Below are 19,502 nucleotides of genomic sequence, written 5' to 3' on the forward strand. Positions count from 1 at the left end.
AGCAGCTCACTGCCTCTCGGGTAACGATTCTTGGCTGCGTCTTTTGACTCTTTGGAGGAGACAAAAGATGCCGCCCAGAGCGGCATTGTGCCTGGAATGGCAGCCACTCTGGGCGTGATTTCACACTGTTCTGGGCTGTATTTTTGGTCTCCTCTGAGAAGACAAAAGATGCGCCCAAGAGCAGCAGCATGCTGCCCTGGGTTGCATCTGGAGTAGCCCAGAGAGGTTTGGAATCGTGCTGGGAATATGCTCAAACTCCCAGCATGATTCTGTAAGTATTTGTGGTGAAGTAATGATGTTACTGCAATTACTTCTGGGTCAGGGCGGGGGGGGGGGGGTTGGCAAACTAATTGGCTGCCCCTGGCACGATGAAGCTCAGGAATGCCATTACCTTAAACAGAATAAATGTCTATGTACTTGACAGCCTGATACTTTCTAGATACTGTCTCATCATTTTCAGAGTCTCTCTAGGTTATGAACCCTTTTTTCTCTTTTCAGGGTTATGCTTGGCAAAACCTATAATATTGTTCTAGGATCTGGTCAAGTTGTGTTGGGAATGGATATTGGTCTTAGAGATATGTGTGTTGGAGAGAAAAGAACGCTTGTTGTTCCACCCCACCTCGCATATGGAGAGGCCGGAGTTGGTAAGTATGTCACAGACATGCAACTGTTTAGCTTTCTGTTGATAGGAAATTGATTGAAACACTGATTTGCTTACTTCACACACTGTTGTATACGCCATACCTCACATTTATGAGCCACCTTATTTTGTTAATTAGGTGGGTTCATTGACTGGGGAGCTCCAAATGGTAAACCTTCATTGCTTCTCTCTTTTTCATGCAGCAAGATGTAATCCAAATGATGCAAGATTACACAGGAAGATTGTTTGGAGTTATGATGATATTCTCCTTTGAACAAGTGGTTCATGTATTATAGTTGGGTTTAATTACAAATTAATTTTAAAAATGGTTTCAGAGATAAACTACTCAACATGAGATGTTTCATACTTGTATGGTACGAACAATTCCTTTGTTGAAATATTGAGCATAGCCTTATCCAGGGCTTCTCAAACTGGGGCATCATGGCACCCTAGCCAGAGGGCCCTGGCCTCTACCCTCTTAAGGGGTGGGGGCAGAGGCAGGGAGAAGGCACTTCCAGTTTTGCAGAGATGAAGCGCAGTCGCTGTGCTTTCACTTTCTGGAGGCTGGGGAGCCCTGAAGACGATTGCACAGGACTCCCCGCATCCTGGGGATGCTGCTGCAGGGACTGGTGAGTACATTCCTGTCCCTGCAGCCCCCTTAGCGACACGATCCTAGGGATTGTGTCACTGAGTTCTCCCTGCCCCTGCACCTTAAGTGCAAATAAGAACTAGCAAATGTGTTGATTTTAATGCAAATAACCACAAAGTTTGTTGTGCCTGCTTAGGGTAAAAATTGCTTTCATAAATTAAATAAAGGGTGTGTATATCTTTCCTAATGGATAAACTATTACGTGGATACCTGCTGCATGATTTCCGTAACGTAGGAGTGATTGGCTTTCCTCCATTCATCATGCTTCTTTAGGTTTGCCTCATAAGAAAGATTTAATGTTTTGTCCCCCATTTTCTATGCAGAAGGAGAAGTGCCTGGTAGTGCTGTATTAGTTTTTGACGTTGAACTGCTCGACTTAGTGTCTGGCTTACCAGAAGGCTATATGTTTGTATGGAATGGTGAAGTCTCTCCCAGACTCTTTGAAGAAATTGACAAGGATAACAATGGAGTGGTTCTTTTGGAAGAGGTAAATCTTAGCCTGTTGAAACTGTTTTGCATTGGTTCCTTTCTGCTGATGCCGTTGGTTTCACAGACAGCAGCGTATAACATGCTGAGAATCAGAGTCCTGATTGCTTGCTTTTAAGCAATACATTTGACAGCCCAATCCTGTCCTGAATTGAGCTGGAGTGCCGAAAGATTTATTACAGCAGAACACAGTTCCACTATTGTAAAAAGGGTTCTGGTGGTGTGTGCATTGTCCTGCCAGTGGCCACAAAAGGCAGCAGTGTAGGATGCCAGCTGTCAGATCCAGAAAGATAAGTCAGATGGCACTGGAGTGGGCTGAGGCTGGGAAGGGAATAGCAGAAATAGTACCACTAATATCCTATATTCCTCCCCAGGTCCACTCAGACTTGCACCAGTGAAGTAGGTGTGGTAGATCCAAGTTAGAACCAGTGGGGCAGGGAAGGCTTACCTCAAGCACAAGAACAAATGCTCCCTTATCTGGAGACCTCTGATACTGCCCCCCTTGCTGGATAGTGTGCACTGGGGTGGCACAGCTGTATCAATGTGGGCAGATATAGGGAGGATTGGGCTGTAAAATTGTTACTTTTGTTAATGTTGTGACAGGACAAGTGCTTCTGGGAGTATCTCCCTCCATAGCAATGCACAGTTTTGTGGCTGTGTTAAGTCACCTCAAATGTTCTACAGCAGTGTTTCCCAAACTTCAGGTTCCGAACCAATTACACAGGCCAACACACGTTTTGCTTCCTTAAACGTTACACCAATTCCTCAGTATATTTGGGGTGTCGATTTCAAAAATGGCATCCATTTTGCCCTATCACGTCTAGTTTGGGAGACATGGCATAGCCTCTTTAGTTAATGGTTCCAGCAGCTTCCTCATGAGGAAGCCTACACCATGGCTTCCTCATGAGGAAGCTGCTTGAACCATTCACTAATGAGGCTATGCTGTGTCTCCCAAACTAGACGTGATAGGGCAAAACGGATGCCATTTTTGAAATCGACACCCCAAATTCTTATCAAACCACCATAAAGTTTGGGAAAAACTTTTCTGACCCTCAATTTTGTAGGCCTGTGTTATTGGTGGGTCGTCAAAAGTTTCTGTAACACTTAAAAAAAAAACACAAAACTTTGCAAATACCCTTGCCTGCTTTGCAGAAGAAAATTGTTAGCTGGAATTCTAACCTGTGATATGAGATAATCTTCATATTTAAAATGTCACATTTTGCAATGCTCTCTAGTAATTGGCTTGACATAGATCACATGTGAACCTAGCCTTTCACCTGGCCTGGAAGACCCTAACTACACATCTTGCTCTCCTGTTCAGCCTTCTAGTTACCCTGGAAAGTATGGAAACATTTGGAGGAACAGTGCTTGAACTCCATTTCTAGGGAGTCTAGCAAATGTCTACACTTGCATACTATATGCAAGGTCTCTAGCAGCCTTGGGAGCACAGAATAATAATATTTTATTATTAATAAAAATATAGTTTGTAGATTTTGAATGTGTAGTGGGTCATGACACTTTTAAAAAGTGGGTCCTGGTGCTAAAATGTTTGGGGAGCAGGGCACACCTGTATGAGATATTTGTACTTCATGATCCTGTGCAAAGGATGTATATGCTTTCACATGGATAATAGATTTTAGATCTTAGTATGGCTCAAGTGTTATTTATGTTATAATCTGTGGATGCTACTAAAAAGCCTTGCTTAAAAAGATGCATCTTAAGAGTGTAAATGGATGCAAGCACCACTTGTCACACTTCGTTTACTCCCCCCCCCCCCAAAAAAAAAAAAATAGGGCAGCACTTGCCTGTGCATCCTGCAACTTGTTTCCTAAGCAGGAAATGGTGATTGCTTTTTGGTGGCACACGTGCCTCTAGGACAGTGTTTCTCAAACTGTGGGTTGGGACCCACTAGGTGGGTCATGAACCAATTTCAGGTGGATCCCCATTCATTTCAATATTTTATTTTTAATATATTAGACCTGATGCTACTATGGTATGTGACGGCTTTTGGGGAAATGTTACAGACCTATACTTTTAACGAGCTACTATTTATATTCTTTTAACAATGATAGTAAATGGAACTTACTCCTGGGTAAGTGTGGGTAGGATTGCAGCCTAGGATGGTTAAAAATTTTCCTGCTTGACGACGTCACTTCCAGTGGGTCCCAATAGATTCTCATTCTAAAAAGTGGGTCCCGGTGCTAAATGTGCGAGAACCACTGCTCCAGGAGATAAGTAGCACTATATTAGCACTATGTATGGTCTTGAGATGTACTTTGAAATATCAAAGTTCATCTGTACTATCAAATATCAAAGTTCAGATGTACTTTGAACTTGTAGTTCAGGACAGGTTCTCTTTTTTACTTTGCACCAAAGTTAGTTTTCTTTCCCTATAATTTATTTTTTTAATTTCTAGTTCTCTGACTATATCCATGAGCAAGTCAATTCTGGAAAAGGAAAGCTAGCTCCAGGTTTTGATTCGGAAGCAATTGTGAAAAATATGTTTACCAATCAGGACCGAAATGGAGATGGCAAGATTACTGCTGAAGAATTCAAACTAAAAGACCAGGAGTCAAGTCTACATGATGAACTGTAGCTTAGTTTTGTGGTGTCTTTTTTTTTTTTAAATTTTTTAAAGGAGCTGAACTTTTAAGAATGGATGCATCACAGAAGTGATTTGATGTCTGTGTACTGAAACCAAGGACAGTGGTAACAAATATAGCTCTGTATGTGATACAGTGGAAGATTTTTTTTCTTAAAGCATTTTATTTGAAAACCTGAAGGGCTTCAAAATTGGTTTTGACTTAAAAAAAAACCACACATATCCCTGTGTAGTGAAACATTGTAGAGATACTGTATAGAAGTTTGAGAGGCGTGCAATTCAAAACACGTAAACTGTTCAAGGCAGTCTGCTGCATCAAAGTGATTGAGCATAGGTTGTAAACTATAAGTGTGCTGATGCCAACTTCTGTCCAAAACAGACCCCTAGCCTAAGCTCAGCTGATATTCCTAGCTTGCAGCAAGTTCGACAGTGCAATCCTATGCACATTTAATTAAAAGTAAGTACCACTGTACTCAGTGGGATTGAGGCTCTGGTAAGTGTAGATAGGATTTCAGCCCCTATCTCATAATATGGAACTCACTCTGCCAAAGGTTTTGAAAGTCAATGTCCAAGCTGGATATTAGAACTTCCTAATAAGCTCAAAGGTTTTAGGGATTCTCACTTGTGAAAGATTCTGTTTGTAACTATGAATAGAAAAACATTCTCTCATATTATAAAAACTCCTCAGGATAGAATGATCATCATTTTGAAAGAAGCACAAACTGGTAATTGTGATTTTCTGTCCTTCAGAAAGACTTTCTGTGCATGTTACAGAAAGCGCAGATGTCAGAAATGTATAGGGTGAAAAGATGCAGCAACTTGCATGATGGTAGATATGCAACATTTGGCCACTCCAGCTGCTTCTTGTGTAATCAGTATTCCTCAGGTAAGTTAAATTGTTATAAAATTGGTCTTCAGAGAGAATTTGCATCTATAAAAGACACTTTGTAAATGTGGCTAAGCATTTAGCACAAGAGAATAAATTTGCTGAAAAGCTAACCACCACAAAGCTTGATGGAAATGAACAAAGTGTCTTTCCCAGTAAAGAGAATTTCTTTCTTTAACTGTATGAATGGTGCTAGTTTCAAAACTGACATGCCTTTTAAGGAAGTTTTTATATTAAGTAAACGTTTGTATTTTTTTCAAAACAAGTTGTTTTTTCCTGAAAGTTTGTAATGCCTTGAAAATTGTCAAGTGTGATACATGCTGGTATTTTTTATTAAATAAAATAAATACATAATGTATGGTACTTCCCCCATATGAGAGACCAGGGATGGAGGAAGGCTTTGTGTTGATCTTGCATGTATATCTGAACTGAGGGTCAGTGGTGGAATTGGGTTTTATGGCTCCAGGTCACAACCATAGAATTTGTAGCTAAGGGATTTAGGTCTAATCCCATTCAACTGTCCAGAGTTGATGCAGCCATGCCAGCGAGGCTAGTGTTGTTTCTTGAAGTTGGGGAGGCCTCCTCAAGTAAGGGAATATTTGTTCTCTTACCTCAGGGCTGCACTGGTGCTGGAAAGTTGGATCGGATCGGGCCCACAAACCCCTTGTACTTAGCCCATCTATGGGAGGAGTAACAACTAAAAGACTTTAAATATCAGAAGTACACTGAGTTATTACTATTTGACACCTTTGAAGTTTTGCAAAAGTGATTATGGATAACTAAATTGAAATTCCGTGGTTATGAACAGTATTCAAAACATTACTGGTGACTTTTTAGACTGCTCTTTTCTGATATAAGAGACTTCAGTCCCAGCTACTCTACCTGAAATGTTTTGTGTTTTGCTTCATGACAGAAAAACAGATGAGAACAAAAGTATGTAAAACAAAATTCTTAGAAAAAGGAAGACCTGTATATTGGAATTATAATCACCAATGTTCAACAACACCCAAAGCACAACCATGTGATGTTGAGCTGGCTTAATTGAAGTCACCAGGAACTGATTTGCACAAATGACTTGTCAGTAACTGCTGCTTTTAATGCAGCAATTCTGCTGCTAGTCCCATGTTTGTGAATCATGTATTGATGAACTTGCCCAAGCCTGTCTGTCAGCCCTTTGGCTGGAGGCAGGTGCTTACCTCTGTAATGAAGGGATGCCAATAATGTAGCTGCCCTGCTTTTTTCTCTTCTGGAGATGAACATTCTACTTATGCTGGATAGCATTCTTCAGCCAGAAGCCAGACTAATTTTGCTACTTAGAATAAATGCTTAACACGTGAAAACATTTCACCTTATTTATAAGTTAGAAACAATTTTGAGAATTTTCATAAATAGAATTAAGTTTTCCTGTTTAAAGAACAGTAGTTCAGAAAGAGGGATATTCTTCCTGCCCAGCCAATAAGTTGCAGACTCTGAATAAATGAAGCTCGCTTTGAGCTGGATGAGGAGGCATAACTCTTTTCTCCTGGAAATGAGGAACTCAGCCTGACTGAAAAGATCCCAGCAAGTGCTTAAAGTACAGGTGAAATCTGCATCCTTCTCCTGCAGAGGAAAGAAAACCAAAACCAACCTTTTTGTGTGATCTGCCACCTCCTGGCCAGAAATCTTAGTGTATGAATTACTGCTCAGCAATAAGTGCAGTATTTAATATAAATATATGCTACTTTTCAACAAAAGTTGAAAGAATAGAAGTTCCACTTTCAAAACATTTTGCTTTTTCATGAAAAGCAGTACATGAGGGGGTCTAAGGCAGGAGTTCTTAACCTTTTTACAATTATAGACACACACACACACACACACACACACACACACACACACACACACACACACACAGAGATTAATTGTTCAGAGATCAAGTCCCATGCCCCCACATGGTATGCATATTGTTGGTAGAGAATACCTGCTCCAAGGGATGAAAAACACACTATGGCTCTTTAGGGGAGACAGATCTACTTTAATGTGAAAATACTATTGTAAATTGTTCTGTAAGACTTGTTTCAGCATTACTTTGTCAACCAGCTTATGGTGATTTGATATTGAAATTTTACTTTTTTGCCCCGCTTACTATTTCTGGTACAAAGGAGGAAAGTATCTGTGCTCTGGCATGGAATGTTTAAGAAATACCTGCAATATTAAGTACCATAAACTCAAAAAGGTATCATTTTAATGACCTGTAATTCCGTATTTGGCTATTCACCATGTTTGTTGTATAATATTTTGTAACAATCCCAGATGTTCCAAACACATCCCTTTATTGTGCATGAGTTAAAAACTGAACTTTTTTTTTCAGTGATCCGTTCAACCTATTCATTACAATGGATAAATAAAGATGTGCAATTAAAAGTGAAGGGAGTTTAACAGAAGCAGTGGAGTGTCCAGGTGATCATGGATACAGTAAATTTTTTAAATAAAACCAACCATCTCATGGGAAGCAGCATGACTATTAATATTCTAAAGATAGCACAGGCATGCTGATTTGTCCAATTGCCTCTATTAAGAGGAATATGAATAAGTTCATATGATGCAGGTTACAGAATCTTCTGAAAGATTGAGTTGGCCACATCCAAGGAATCATCTTTCAGCAAAACAATATCATAGGAGTCCATATATTTTTCCAGTAGTTCTTCAACCTAATTTTCAGAATTAACAGAAAAACCAAGGAATTAGAACAGAAGCAGCTGCTACAATTTACCAAACCTTTTTATAAAACAGTAGTGACTTTCTGCTATTAATGTAAATGTAATGTAAATGGAGCACAGCTCTGATCATGTTCAGAGAGTACAAATTGCCCTTGCCAATGCATTTGTTTATTGGTAGGTTTCAGCATCCATGGGGGTTCCAGGAACGGAATCCCTGTGGATAGCATGGCACAACTGTACCAACCTGAATGCAAAGTTATTAAATTATGCATAAGAATCATTGGCATGTTTGCAAATCAGATTCAGCTTACTGTATTTTTAAAGATGCAAAACTAAGGAATAGTATCAGTAGACTGTATCTGTAGCATTTGATTTCATCCATGTGAAATTAACCATTCACAATTTAATAAAAGGGAAAATAAAATGACATGTAGATGTCCAACATACAGAGGCTGGGTCATGAGTTAGAAATATATTTTGGATCCATGTAATTTTTACCTCAGAAAGAACCTTAAATTTACTAGCCATCTGTGCAATTCCTACTGCAGCTGAACCACTATAGGGTGATTACACTGCTGGAGGTCTACTGCAGTAAACAAATGATGCAGTTGCAGAATTCTTAATTCTGCATCTCACAGTATCCAACATGCAGTCAACTTTAGCTTTGGAAGTGCACCTTTAACTTTGCTGCACTGCCTTTTAGTGTCTCAGTGACAGACAGGAAGAAACAGTGTTCACACTGGTTGTTCAAGATTACAATTTTGTTCAAATTACACCTGAGGAATATAGTTCTCCTCAAGGAAAAGGAAAACAGCACAACGTTATGGACTAATTTAAACAAGCTATTCCATACAAATGGGTTTCTAACTGCTGTTCATTATAAATTTCATTTCAAAATGTGAAATTCAAGTATTCAAAACTCTGCCAATGATCTTGAGTGCTGTACATATTGGATGAGAAAGTGTTTCTGCAGTCAGAGCAGACCAATACAGGAAAATGAGTGTATAGAAGACGCAGCAGTGATGAAAAGGGTTTAACATAGTATGAATTATAAAAGTTAATGCAAAACCTGTGAATTCTAGCACGCACTAAGGTTATTACAATATTTAACACTGTACAGTATCAAATGTGCTTACCAATAAGACAGTTACTTACTTTATCATTGAGATACCCAATCTTAAGAATGTGTTCAACATTTGCCACTCCATCTGCCATAGTTAAATCTCCTTGGGAGTCACCAAGCAAAATGATGTTGCTATTGTCTTTTAACTGTTTAAAGTATTCTGTGTTCTTCAAGGCACCATCATGTTTGTTGTAAACATGAATCAAGTCCCCTTTAAATCCTTTTAATATGCCCTGTAAAACATGATGGAAGCTAGGTCAAAGGCTATGCAAATAAGCATCACTTGTATACTTAACATGTTTCTATGAAATTTAGAGCTTACTCCTATGCATGTCTACTCTTGACGTAAGTCCCATTAGAGTCAATGGGGCTTACTCCCAGGTAAATGGTGATAGGATTGCAGCCTTAGGGCCCAATCCTATCCAATTTTCCAGTGCGGGTGCAACCATGCCAATGAGGAATGCACTGCATCCTGTGGTGGGGAGGCTGTCACAGAGGCCTCCTCAAGACAAGAGAACATTTGCTCCCTTACCTTAGGGCTACATCAGCACTGGAAGGTTGGATAGGATTGGGCCCTTATTCTTTTAACCCACTACAATTATGATACAGAGAACAATTTGTTTATTATATATGTAATTTATGTAATCTAAGAACATTTCATTTGCCTTAGCAAATCTGATGTAACATTAGATTAGATCTGAAGGTCCTCTACTCCTGAAATGACTCTGTCCTTGTTGTTATAAACCCCTTATGCCTAGAACTGCCTCCCAAAACATCTACAAGGTGCTTTGTCACACACTTCCTTCAATTTCCTTCTGAAAACAGACCTACTGGCAAAATCTTTGGCCCCACACTTAACTCCTCTTTCCATACACTAACCAAACTCAAGCAAAGTATGTGTAATTGAAAGAACAGGTTGCTTCCCTCTAAGTGTGGTTCTTTGTGTAGTTATCTGCACAGACACATAGTGGAGTTCTGTGCGTGACCAGAGCAGACCTTAGAAGCTCCTGGAGCTTGGTTGAGCATTCTGTTCCTGTGCTCAAGTGTGGAAACGCCATACACAGCCCTGTGCCTTGAACATGGGCAGAACACTGTCCGTTACTTTGAGGACTGGGTTACTTTGAGTCCCCTGGGTTTAAGCTGCTGCATTTGAACAGAGTTCCAACAGTTGGAGCCAGGCTTACAGAGGGGCCAAATGGGTGGGTCATGTGTCTGTACACATAATGAACCACAGTTACAAGTGAGCAATGTGTCTTCTTTATGTGGTCTCTGTGCAGTAAATGCCATGAAGACTAGCTTGCCCCTTACTTAGCAGTGGGTGCAGGTCAGTGAGAAGTTGTTTTGCAGAACAGCACACTCAAACAAAATATAAGCTCTTGGCTTTGCATCCAGACTATAGTGCTTGATGAATGTCAGTGGTGTGCTATAGACCATATTGCTGCTCAGACCAACAGCAGAGGATGAAACCGCTCTCATGGAATGTGCCCTCAAAGAGGGCAATTGTTCTTTTCTAACCAGCAGGTAGGCTAGGAAGGTGGTCATTGTTATCCAGGGCACTAGATAGAGACAATTTTGTCATTATGGGACCCCAATAACAAATAGCTTGTTGTCTTCCCAAAATGATTCATAGCCCAATCCTAACTAACTTTCCAGCATTGATGCAGCCATACCTACAGGGTGCACACTGCATTCTGTGGTGGGAGGGACAGTCACAGAGCCCTCCTCAAGGTAAGGGAATATTTGTTTCCTTAACCTGGAGCTGCACTGTAGCTGCATCAAAGCATCAATGGGTTCCTCAAGTAGACTATGGTATTCTTCAGCTTTCCCATGACAAAGGTTGGATCCTCCATGCTCTGCTTCGGTGAACTGAAATCATGGTATAATGTCTGATCTCAATTCTAGGACAGGAGGGGTGTGTATGTGTGCGTGCAAGTGAGCAAATACTCTTGTTTGCCATACTGAGCAGATGTGCAAACCATATTTGCCTCTGCCTCCAAGGTACTATCAGGATGCAGTGTTGAACTTGTGCATGCTCATAGTGATTTGTGGGTGGGAAGCACACACACACAAAGGGGCCTTTTCCTGCAGAATTAGGAATGCATCTCCTATGGAACAAGAGCATCTCCTTGGCTACAAAGTATGTGCATGGATACTGCTTGCAAACACTATGATGTTTTGATGAATGGTAGACTGTGTTGAAACCCCGTTAATAGGCAACCATCTTGTGGGCATTTCTTGCAGGCAACCACCTCATTCATAGATAACTCAGTCTGCAGAAGGTACCTGCCAAATTGTTGGAATACTCTGGCCAGATGAATAGTCATTGTCTTGGGGAAGTTTTGTTGAATGCATGTTTTGTTGAATGCAATTGTCTCAAATTTTATACACCAGGGAGCAGAGTGACACTGTGCTCCCTTGTTTATACTCTAGCCAGAGTAGGTACCTTCAGCAGACTGGGTTGTCTATGAATGGGGTAGTTGCTTACAAAGAATGCCCATGAGGTGGTTGCCTATTGCTGTTGTACCACAGAATTGATTCTAATGGACATGACCCTTTGAAGATGGCAGGGAGGATCTGAATGCTTTGACGGTAGCCAGCCTCATGAGTCAGTTGATGTGAGCTTTTCTCTGTTGTGGTGATCGAACCCTATTGATTTCAAGAAGATTGCAGTGAGCTAACCATCTGCACATCAATGTATCAGAGGTTAATGGGCTGGATAGTATGTTGAGATGGAAGAGCACACCCTTAAAGAGGTTGGCTGGGAAAGCCCACCACTGCAGGAAATGTAGGTCTGAGATGACTGGCCTTTTTTGTTGGCAATGTATTTGTGATCTGAAAACAAATAGGAACTATGTTCATTAAGGTTTCATATGTAGGTGTGCCAAGACTACTGCTGTAGTGCCATATGACCTAAAAATTACTGAAGTTGATGTACAGTTGAGACTGTGATTTATGAAGCTCCACGATGATGGTCTGACCCTTCGGTTCCAGGAGAAAAGCATGACGACTCCAGCAGAACTCCAATGAATTAGGGCACAATCCTAACCCCTTATGTCAGTGCTTTCCAGCACTGGCATAGCGGAGCTAATGGGACATGTGCTGCATCCTGCAGCTGGGTGTCACTCACGGAGGCCTCCTCAAAGTCAGGGAATGTTTGTTCCCTTACCTCAGAGCTGCATTGCCCTTATGTCAGTGCTTCCAGCACTGACATAAGGGGTTAGGATTGCGCCCTTAGTCTATTAAGTTGGTTCAACTTCTTATGGTTGAAATATAGGCAAAAGGATGTTAAAAATGCTAGGGTGAGGTCCAGGTATTTTAGGAATTGCTGCTTTGATTCTGCACTAAAAGCCAATCATCCAGGCATGGGGAAAACACTACCCCTCAATGTTGAAGAACACAGTGAACACAGCCACACACTGTAAAAAAACCCTCGGGGCCATCCAAATGACACTGAGAACCTCTCAATATTGAAAGTGCCTGGTGTCAACTGAAAAATGTAGGTACTTCTGATATGAACCAGATCCTTCAAAGAAGTGTCTGGATGTTCAGGGCTATCATATGGAATTTCTTAGTTTGAATGCAACAGTTGATATATATCTAAGATGTGGATGTGTTCAGATAAAAAACTGCTTGAATTCCCTTCTTCAACAAACTATATTTAAACTATATAGTATTATAGCAAATTAACATTTTGCACAGGACTATCTTTCTACTTACATTCTCATCAAAATCCATGAAGTTTGAAACTACTTTGACATTGGGATGGTAGACACCGGCCTGATGGATAACCTCTTCTAAGATATCTCCAATACCAGCAGAAAATATGAACACAGGAATATTATGTTCATGGAGCTTATCGAAGAAATTCTCATACCCTTCTCTGTACAAAAGGATTTTTAAAAAAGGAAAAATAAACCATTGCTAAAATAGGGATTTAACCCCTTCCCCCAGTACTTATGAAATAATAATAATAATAATAATAATAATAATAATAATAATAATAATAATAATAATAATAATAAAAAAACTTTATTTTTATCCCGCCCTTCTCCCTAATGGGACCCAGGGCGGCTAACAACATATTAAAAAAAACAGATTTTAAAAGCATTAATACATAGAAAATAAAAACATTTAAAAACACATTACAGAGGCCATAAAAACAGTAGTCAGATTAAAAGACAGCATAAAAGAGCAAGTCACCGAGGAATCAAGCCTGTAAAAAACTAAAAGATGTATAAAAATGTTAAGAAGGCCAGAAATCAGAAGGCTTGTTTAAACAACAATGTTTTCAGGCCTCGCCGAAAACTCTCAAGAGATGGAGCCATTCTCAAATCAAGGGGAAGGGAGTTCCATAATGTTGGTGCCACTACCGAGAAGGCCCTATTTCTTGCAGCCGCTCCCCGGACCTCCTTGGGTGGTGGCACTTGCAAAAAGGCCCTCTCTGATGACCTGAGATGGCAAGCCGGATTGTACGGGAGTAGGCGGTCTCTAAGATATCCTGGCCCAGAGCAGTATAGGGCTTTAAAGGTCAAAACCAGCACCTTGAATTGGGCCCAGAAACGAATGGGCAGCCAATGTAGCCCCCGGAGAAGCGGACTGACAGAGTCAAACCGCCTGGCTCCGGTGACCACACGGGCCGCCGCATTCTGTACTAATTGTAGTTTCCAAACCGTCTTCAGGGGCAGCCCCACATAGAGTGCGTTACAGTAATCTAACCTTGATGTCACCGTGGCATGGATCACTGGGGCCAGGTCTGCACGATCCAAGTACGGTCGCAGCTGGCGCACCAGCCGAAGCTGAGCAAAGGCCCCCCTAGCCACAGCCGCCACCTGGGAATCCAGGAGCAGCTGCGAGTCCAGGAGGCAAGGAGGAAATCAGGCAAGATGGCAGTACAAATGATTTTCTTCAATTGGCGGTTTCATAATTGCTTCAGAATGTGCCAAATATCTGTGATGTATACCTATGGTTCTATGATTTAAAAACAGCCCTCAAGTAAGGAGGACTGTTTCTGTAATATCTGCTTCTCTTTTCCCCCCCGTGTCCTCCTTAATCCTGAGAATTTCAGAGTCTTATCAGTTCAGCCTAATAGTATCAAAATGACAGGGGAGAGGGTATTCAAACATGTCTTGTAGTAGAAGGAAAGATACTCCAGGTTTGTTAATCTGAGGTAAAGGTACAAACAACATTCCCCAACCTAAAAGCTCTTCGCACAGTTTCATTTTCACTGAGAGTATGACCAGTGCTGGTCCCAAGTTATGGGAAGCCGTGTGGCAAAGTCCTGTACTACACCCTTACCGAACACACTGGATCTACATGCCCTCCAAAGCTTACTGGCTGTGGGGAATGGCAACTCCTTCTCTCTTTATTGGCCAATGGGAACATCACTTGGTCAATAGGAATATCACTTGGAGGTCCTGTGGTGCTGCAGGGGTCTCAAGGAGATGCTTCTATTTATAGATGGGGTTGCTGGACATAGCCTTGGCACAAATCTCTCAGAGGATTCATGCCATCAATACTGGCTCAGGATCCTCTGATAGGCATGGATCTTCAGTCAGTGTTCCATCAGATGTACCCCATAATGCCATCTGAGCAAGATCATCGTCTCATTGGTCATAAGAACAGCAGCAATTAGATGAAGTCAAAAGATTACTAAAACCACCAGAGATAAATCGTGATGAACAAAACAAAAATGTTCAACTTAAATTACTATAGATACTGGCCTATAAGGCAAAAAATTTCTTCCCAGAAAAGCAGCCTGAATCATTGCCCTGCCTTATCTCTGGGGCAGGCAAGCAGCAAGGGTGGGGGGGAGGCAAGTGAGCCAGCCAATCACTATTGTGGGAGGGAGGGAGGGAGCAAGTGATCTTCTGCTGAGAGGAGGCTGTGCAGGCTGGGGCTGCTGCTGAGCTGCCTGCAAGTGTGGTGTGGGTGTGCTCCATGTGCTCCTTCAGGCTGTTGCCCAGCTGCAGAAGCTCCAAGCGCAGGGCAGGGCAATTGCCACCGCAGCCATCAGCAGCCCCCCTCGCTCAGCACCAGCACCCATGGAGGCATCTCTGGAGCGGCACCCAAGACAGAGCAGGAGACAATGAGCTGTGTGTGGGAGGGGACATCTGAGCGAGGGAGAAGCAGTCATTTGAAACAGCTAAGTCCATCTCCTCTTTCCTTCTTGTTCCCCCTTCCTACTATATTTAAACTTCAAGCACTCCATTAGAAAGCCCAACTTGCTAACCCCCTTCCCATCTCCCCACAGATGAAGTTGGACAGGGTGGGGAAGGGGGGAGAGTGATCTTTTTAAAGAGAGAGAGAGAGAGAGAGAGAGAGAGAGCCTGCAGAAGGCTGTACCTTTGTTTCTCAAGCCATTGAAAGGGTTAAGTCCATCTCCTCTTTCCTTCTTGTTTTTGCCCCCTCCCCCTTATTGAATCCAAACTTTAAACACTCTTTTGCGAAGCTGAGGCCCTCTCCCCATAATCATTCACCACTGATGAAGTTGTACTGGGGGGGGAGAGGAAGAGTTAACTTTTATAAAAGGAAAATTTTGTGTGTGTGAGTGTGTGAGAAAGAGAGCACTTAAAACAGTTAAGGCTACAATCCTAGCCTCACTTTCATGGGAGTAAGCCCCACCGACTATTAAGGGACTTGCTTCTGAGTAGGCATGCCTAGGATTGGGCTCCCAATCTATTCCCTCCTCTTGCTTTCCTCTCCACCTCTCCCCTTACTGTATACAGTCACACTTCAGTCTCTCCTTTGCAAAACATTTTGCAAACCTTCTTGCTAACCTCATTTCCCCCTATCCTCACCAATTAAGTTGGACTGGAGGGGAAAAGTCCCTGCATTTGTGTATGTAGGGGGGGGAGCATCTGTGAGAGAGAGAAGCAATCTCCCTGTGTGTGTCCTTTTCACTGGAAGAGTCCTGGAGACCTTGCAAAGATGCAAAACACAGGAAAAGCAGAGAGTAGAATTTAAAGTAGAATTGTTCTGCAGCAACAGGTATTTTAGCCAGAGATCTTAGCTGCATGCTGGCAAGAGCTAGGAAGCACTTGCAACAGCTGCTTATGTAGTAAGCTTTTAGGAGAGCATGCTTGCTTCTGCAGTATCCCCCTGCCAGGACCTCCACACGAGGCGCCGCTGCCCTTCCTCCACAGAGGGTCTACTTCCAAGTAAATCAGGTGCAACTATGTGCAGCTGCACTTGTTCAGTCACTCCTTGTTGCTTGTCTCTCTACTGTGAACTGAATTGCACACTCCCAGTTGTGTGTTGTGTGTTCTACAGAGAGCCTTTGGCTTAAGGCACCAGGCACTTTAAAGGAGGATTTCATTAATGGTTCTACTGGTATGCTGTTTCCAGTGTACTCAGAGCCCAATCCTAGGCTTGTCTACTCAGAAGTAAGTCCCATTAAAGTCAATGAGGCTTACTCCCAGGAAAGTGTGGATGGGATTGTGGCCTTACTCTGATAGTGTTTACAAATGGTTGTTGAGAGAACAATTAAAAAAATTAGTGAATAAAAATGTATCTTATGATCTATGAGATAGATCATAGTTTTTAATAAATTAGAGACTATTTTTAATACTGTTTTTGCTATACTATGTATACAACATAGTATAGCAAAAACAGTATTAAAAATAGTGTATGTATGTATGTATACATACTATGTATATATACTGTGTTTTTAATAAATTAGTGACTGTACAGTTCTTAGGTAACAATTACTGGGAGGTTATTTTTCAGGATCTGGCCTCGGGTAAAATCAGACAAAATTATAGTCAGACACCTCCCTAAGTTAAACCCCCGACTTATCCGAGGGTCATAGCAAATTCCATGATTTTGGGCTCAAAACCTGCCCTCGTCTTATCTGTGAGATCGACTTATAGGCGGTTGTCTGCGGTAGGTTCATCCTAATTTTACTTATGCAGTACCTACAAAACCACCACCAAAGATATCTGCATTTAAATGAAGTTAGCACTGATTCTTATATTACCACTGCAGTGTGACTCACTGTGCTGACACAGGAAATAACTACATCACCTGTCCATCCCATGTGACTTCTTGGATACAGGTAGAGCATGGGACCCAACCACATGGAGTGGTGTCCTCACCAAAACTGTAGAGCAGGAATTGGCCCTTAGTGGAATATATGGGTTTGTGACATTTAGCACAGCTTCCCATTTCTCAAATCTCAGCAATCATTTTCTCCCCTGAGAACCCTGAACTCCTAATATTATGCAGAATGTAGAAAACCATAGTGAAATAATATATTAGAAGCTTACTTCAGCATGATGTCAGATTCCCTCACAATTTCAGCAAGTTTGTCCTTTTGCAATCCTTGTTCAATAAGTAAAGCATGTGATTTGTTGTACCTAAAAGTAAAAATGAAAATAAAGAAAGCTTACAGCTTATGCATATTTAAGAAGGCTGGAAATGTATCCTCTCACAATGGAAAGGGGATACATTCCCAGCATAAACTTATTTATACTTTTTTCTGAAATAAGTTCCATTGTGTCCCCTACTGCAGCATAAGCACAGTTAGGAATGTGGCCTAAGCAAAAAGTCTGAATTGCAGCTTGTCATTGGCAATTATAAAATCTTTATTGTTGACTGCTTAATTTACAGTCTTCTCAGATACTGCAGAAATTAAGATCAACGGGGCAAAATGGAAAGAAAACCACTTCTTAGCTCACTGTTTTAACACACAGTGAAATGTCTTACCCAACTTCCTAAAGTCCTAGGTATGCAGTGTTTGAAAGAGCAGAACATAAAACTACTTTTGACTAATTGCTCAAATAATTAACTGCAGAAATTGCCACCTAGAAAGAGGCAATTAAAATTAACAGCACAAAAAATATAAATCAGTGTTTTTCTTTATGAACCTTGCATTTGAAAGTCTGCAATGCATTTGGTTGGTCTGACTTTCAAGAGCTATCAGAGTTCATCTTTATACATCAAAATTACAATTTAACTGAATGACGTGGTTTCAAAAATAGTTTTAAAATAGCAATTCCATTTTACAGCTTCAATTAAAAATTTAGTTGCAACTAAAATTGAGTTTTGTAACAATATACATTGTATTCCCATTAGAAGAGGCAAGGGAATGAACAAGAAAATTACACGTACTGACAGTCTAAAAAAGGTGTACACCCCTTGCCTCCTAATAGCATCATAGGATGCTGTTTGACTTGAATTCTGGTGACTATTATTCAAAGGAAATTCAGCTCACATGAATAATTTCAGAGCAATCACTGGAACTGCTACTGGGTCCTTAACTCTTATTCAGTAGTTAAGGACTCAGTGGCAGATCCAATGGTTGCTCTGAAATTATGCACAGACAGCTTCTATTTTATCAGAATAGAGTAAATTAACCATCTTATCACAGGTAGTTTTGGAATTTATTTTAAGAGACGCTGCTTAATTCTGAATGACGAATACAACCAGACGGGTAGTCAAGTGTGTACTTCAGTAGCCATCTCCATTTAATAATTAAGATGTAAGCAATAGCTATTAATTCCTTAAAGAAAGGAATTTGTCACCTTTCACAAACTCACCACTCAACCATGTAAGGATACTTTTCTTCAATTGTAAGATTAGGGTCAATTTCAATAGCATAATAGATTTCTTTCAGCTGCAATAACTAGGGAAAAAAACCACAAATGATTATTATGTGTCCTTTGTATTGCTCATCAACTTATGTGCTTTGCCCAAATAATATAAAGGCACTACCATGATTCTTGTATGTTTTATATTTCCTTTAATAATAGATACAGAAATTTCAGTTTCTCATTTTTGATGGTGAGGTAACATTCTGCATATGGAGATGCTGCCTTCTTTACAGTTCTATGCCAAAGCTTAGAGTCCTGTAGTGACTGACGTAACCATACTTACAGAATACCTGGGATGGTATCCCTGCACTGAGAGAGATTAAGAGAGGGGCAGGCTTATTTCTATTTCTTGTTCTGCATTTGCAGTGAGCCAAGATCATTCCCAGAGCTGACATCTTATGTGTGGCAAATGAATTCTCACAGTGGATGTCTAATAGGAATTCAGAATGTATACTAGAACACACACTAGAATTCTCTGGACATCAAGGAGCATCATCAGATTCCATGAGAAGAACTGGACCCAAAGGATATACTATGCACTGGACCTGAAGAAGCAGCCTCCTTTTACCCTTATCCTTAACTATCCTTCTGTATTACCAGAGATGACAAAAAACAACAACAACCAGATTAAAAGCTACAAGTCAGGATTGTTGCATGAAACTTCTAGTATGGGATCAATATATTTTTAATATCAGATGGTGATGGATGAAAAACGGGGTGGTCAACATCTTTGCTTGTCTGCTTCTAGAGTCATTTGTTGGCCATTATTGATAAAATAATGTAGAATTCTTCCAAGTCAGAATCAAGAAACATTTTTTTTAATGGCAATT

At 40.9% G+C, this 19,502-nt stretch overlaps 2 protein-coding genes across 4 annotated transcripts in view; one reads left to right on the forward strand and one right to left on the reverse strand.

Moving 5' to 3' along the window:
* The window catches only part of FKBP9 (FKBP prolyl isomerase 9), a 19,454-nt gene extending 13,835 nt beyond the window's left edge, over positions 1-5,619 (forward strand). For both annotated transcript variants that reach the window (XM_066631045.1, XM_066631044.1), the window contains exons 8-10: positions 499-644; positions 1,613-1,776; positions 4,192-5,619. In XM_066631045.1, the coding sequence (XP_066487142.1) occupies positions 499-644; positions 1,613-1,776; positions 4,192-4,371 (490 nt within the window). In that variant the 3' untranslated portion in view covers positions 4,372-5,619. The remainder of the gene's footprint in view (positions 1-498; positions 645-1,612; positions 1,777-4,191) is intronic.
* A 1,932-nt stretch (positions 5,620-7,551) lies between these two features.
* The window catches only part of NT5C3A (5'-nucleotidase, cytosolic IIIA), a 37,444-nt gene continuing 25,493 nt past the window's right edge, over positions 7,552-19,502 (reverse strand). For both annotated transcript variants that reach the window (XM_066631046.1, XM_066631047.1), the window contains 5 exons: positions 18,619-18,704; positions 17,347-17,436; positions 12,800-12,962; positions 9,115-9,315; positions 7,552-7,950 (listed from right to left, as the gene is read on the reverse strand). In XM_066631046.1, the coding sequence (XP_066487143.1) occupies positions 7,849-7,950; positions 9,115-9,315; positions 12,800-12,962; positions 17,347-17,436; positions 18,619-18,704 (642 nt within the window). In that variant the 3' untranslated portion in view covers positions 7,552-7,848. The remainder of the gene's footprint in view (positions 7,951-9,114; positions 9,316-12,799; positions 12,963-17,346; positions 17,437-18,618; positions 18,705-19,502) is intronic.

The sequence above is a fragment of the Tiliqua scincoides genome, chromosome 5, assembly GCF_035046505.1.
Source record: "Tiliqua scincoides isolate rTilSci1 chromosome 5, rTilSci1.hap2, whole genome shotgun sequence".
NCBI lineage: Eukaryota > Metazoa > Chordata > Lepidosauria > Squamata > Scincidae > Tiliqua > Tiliqua scincoides.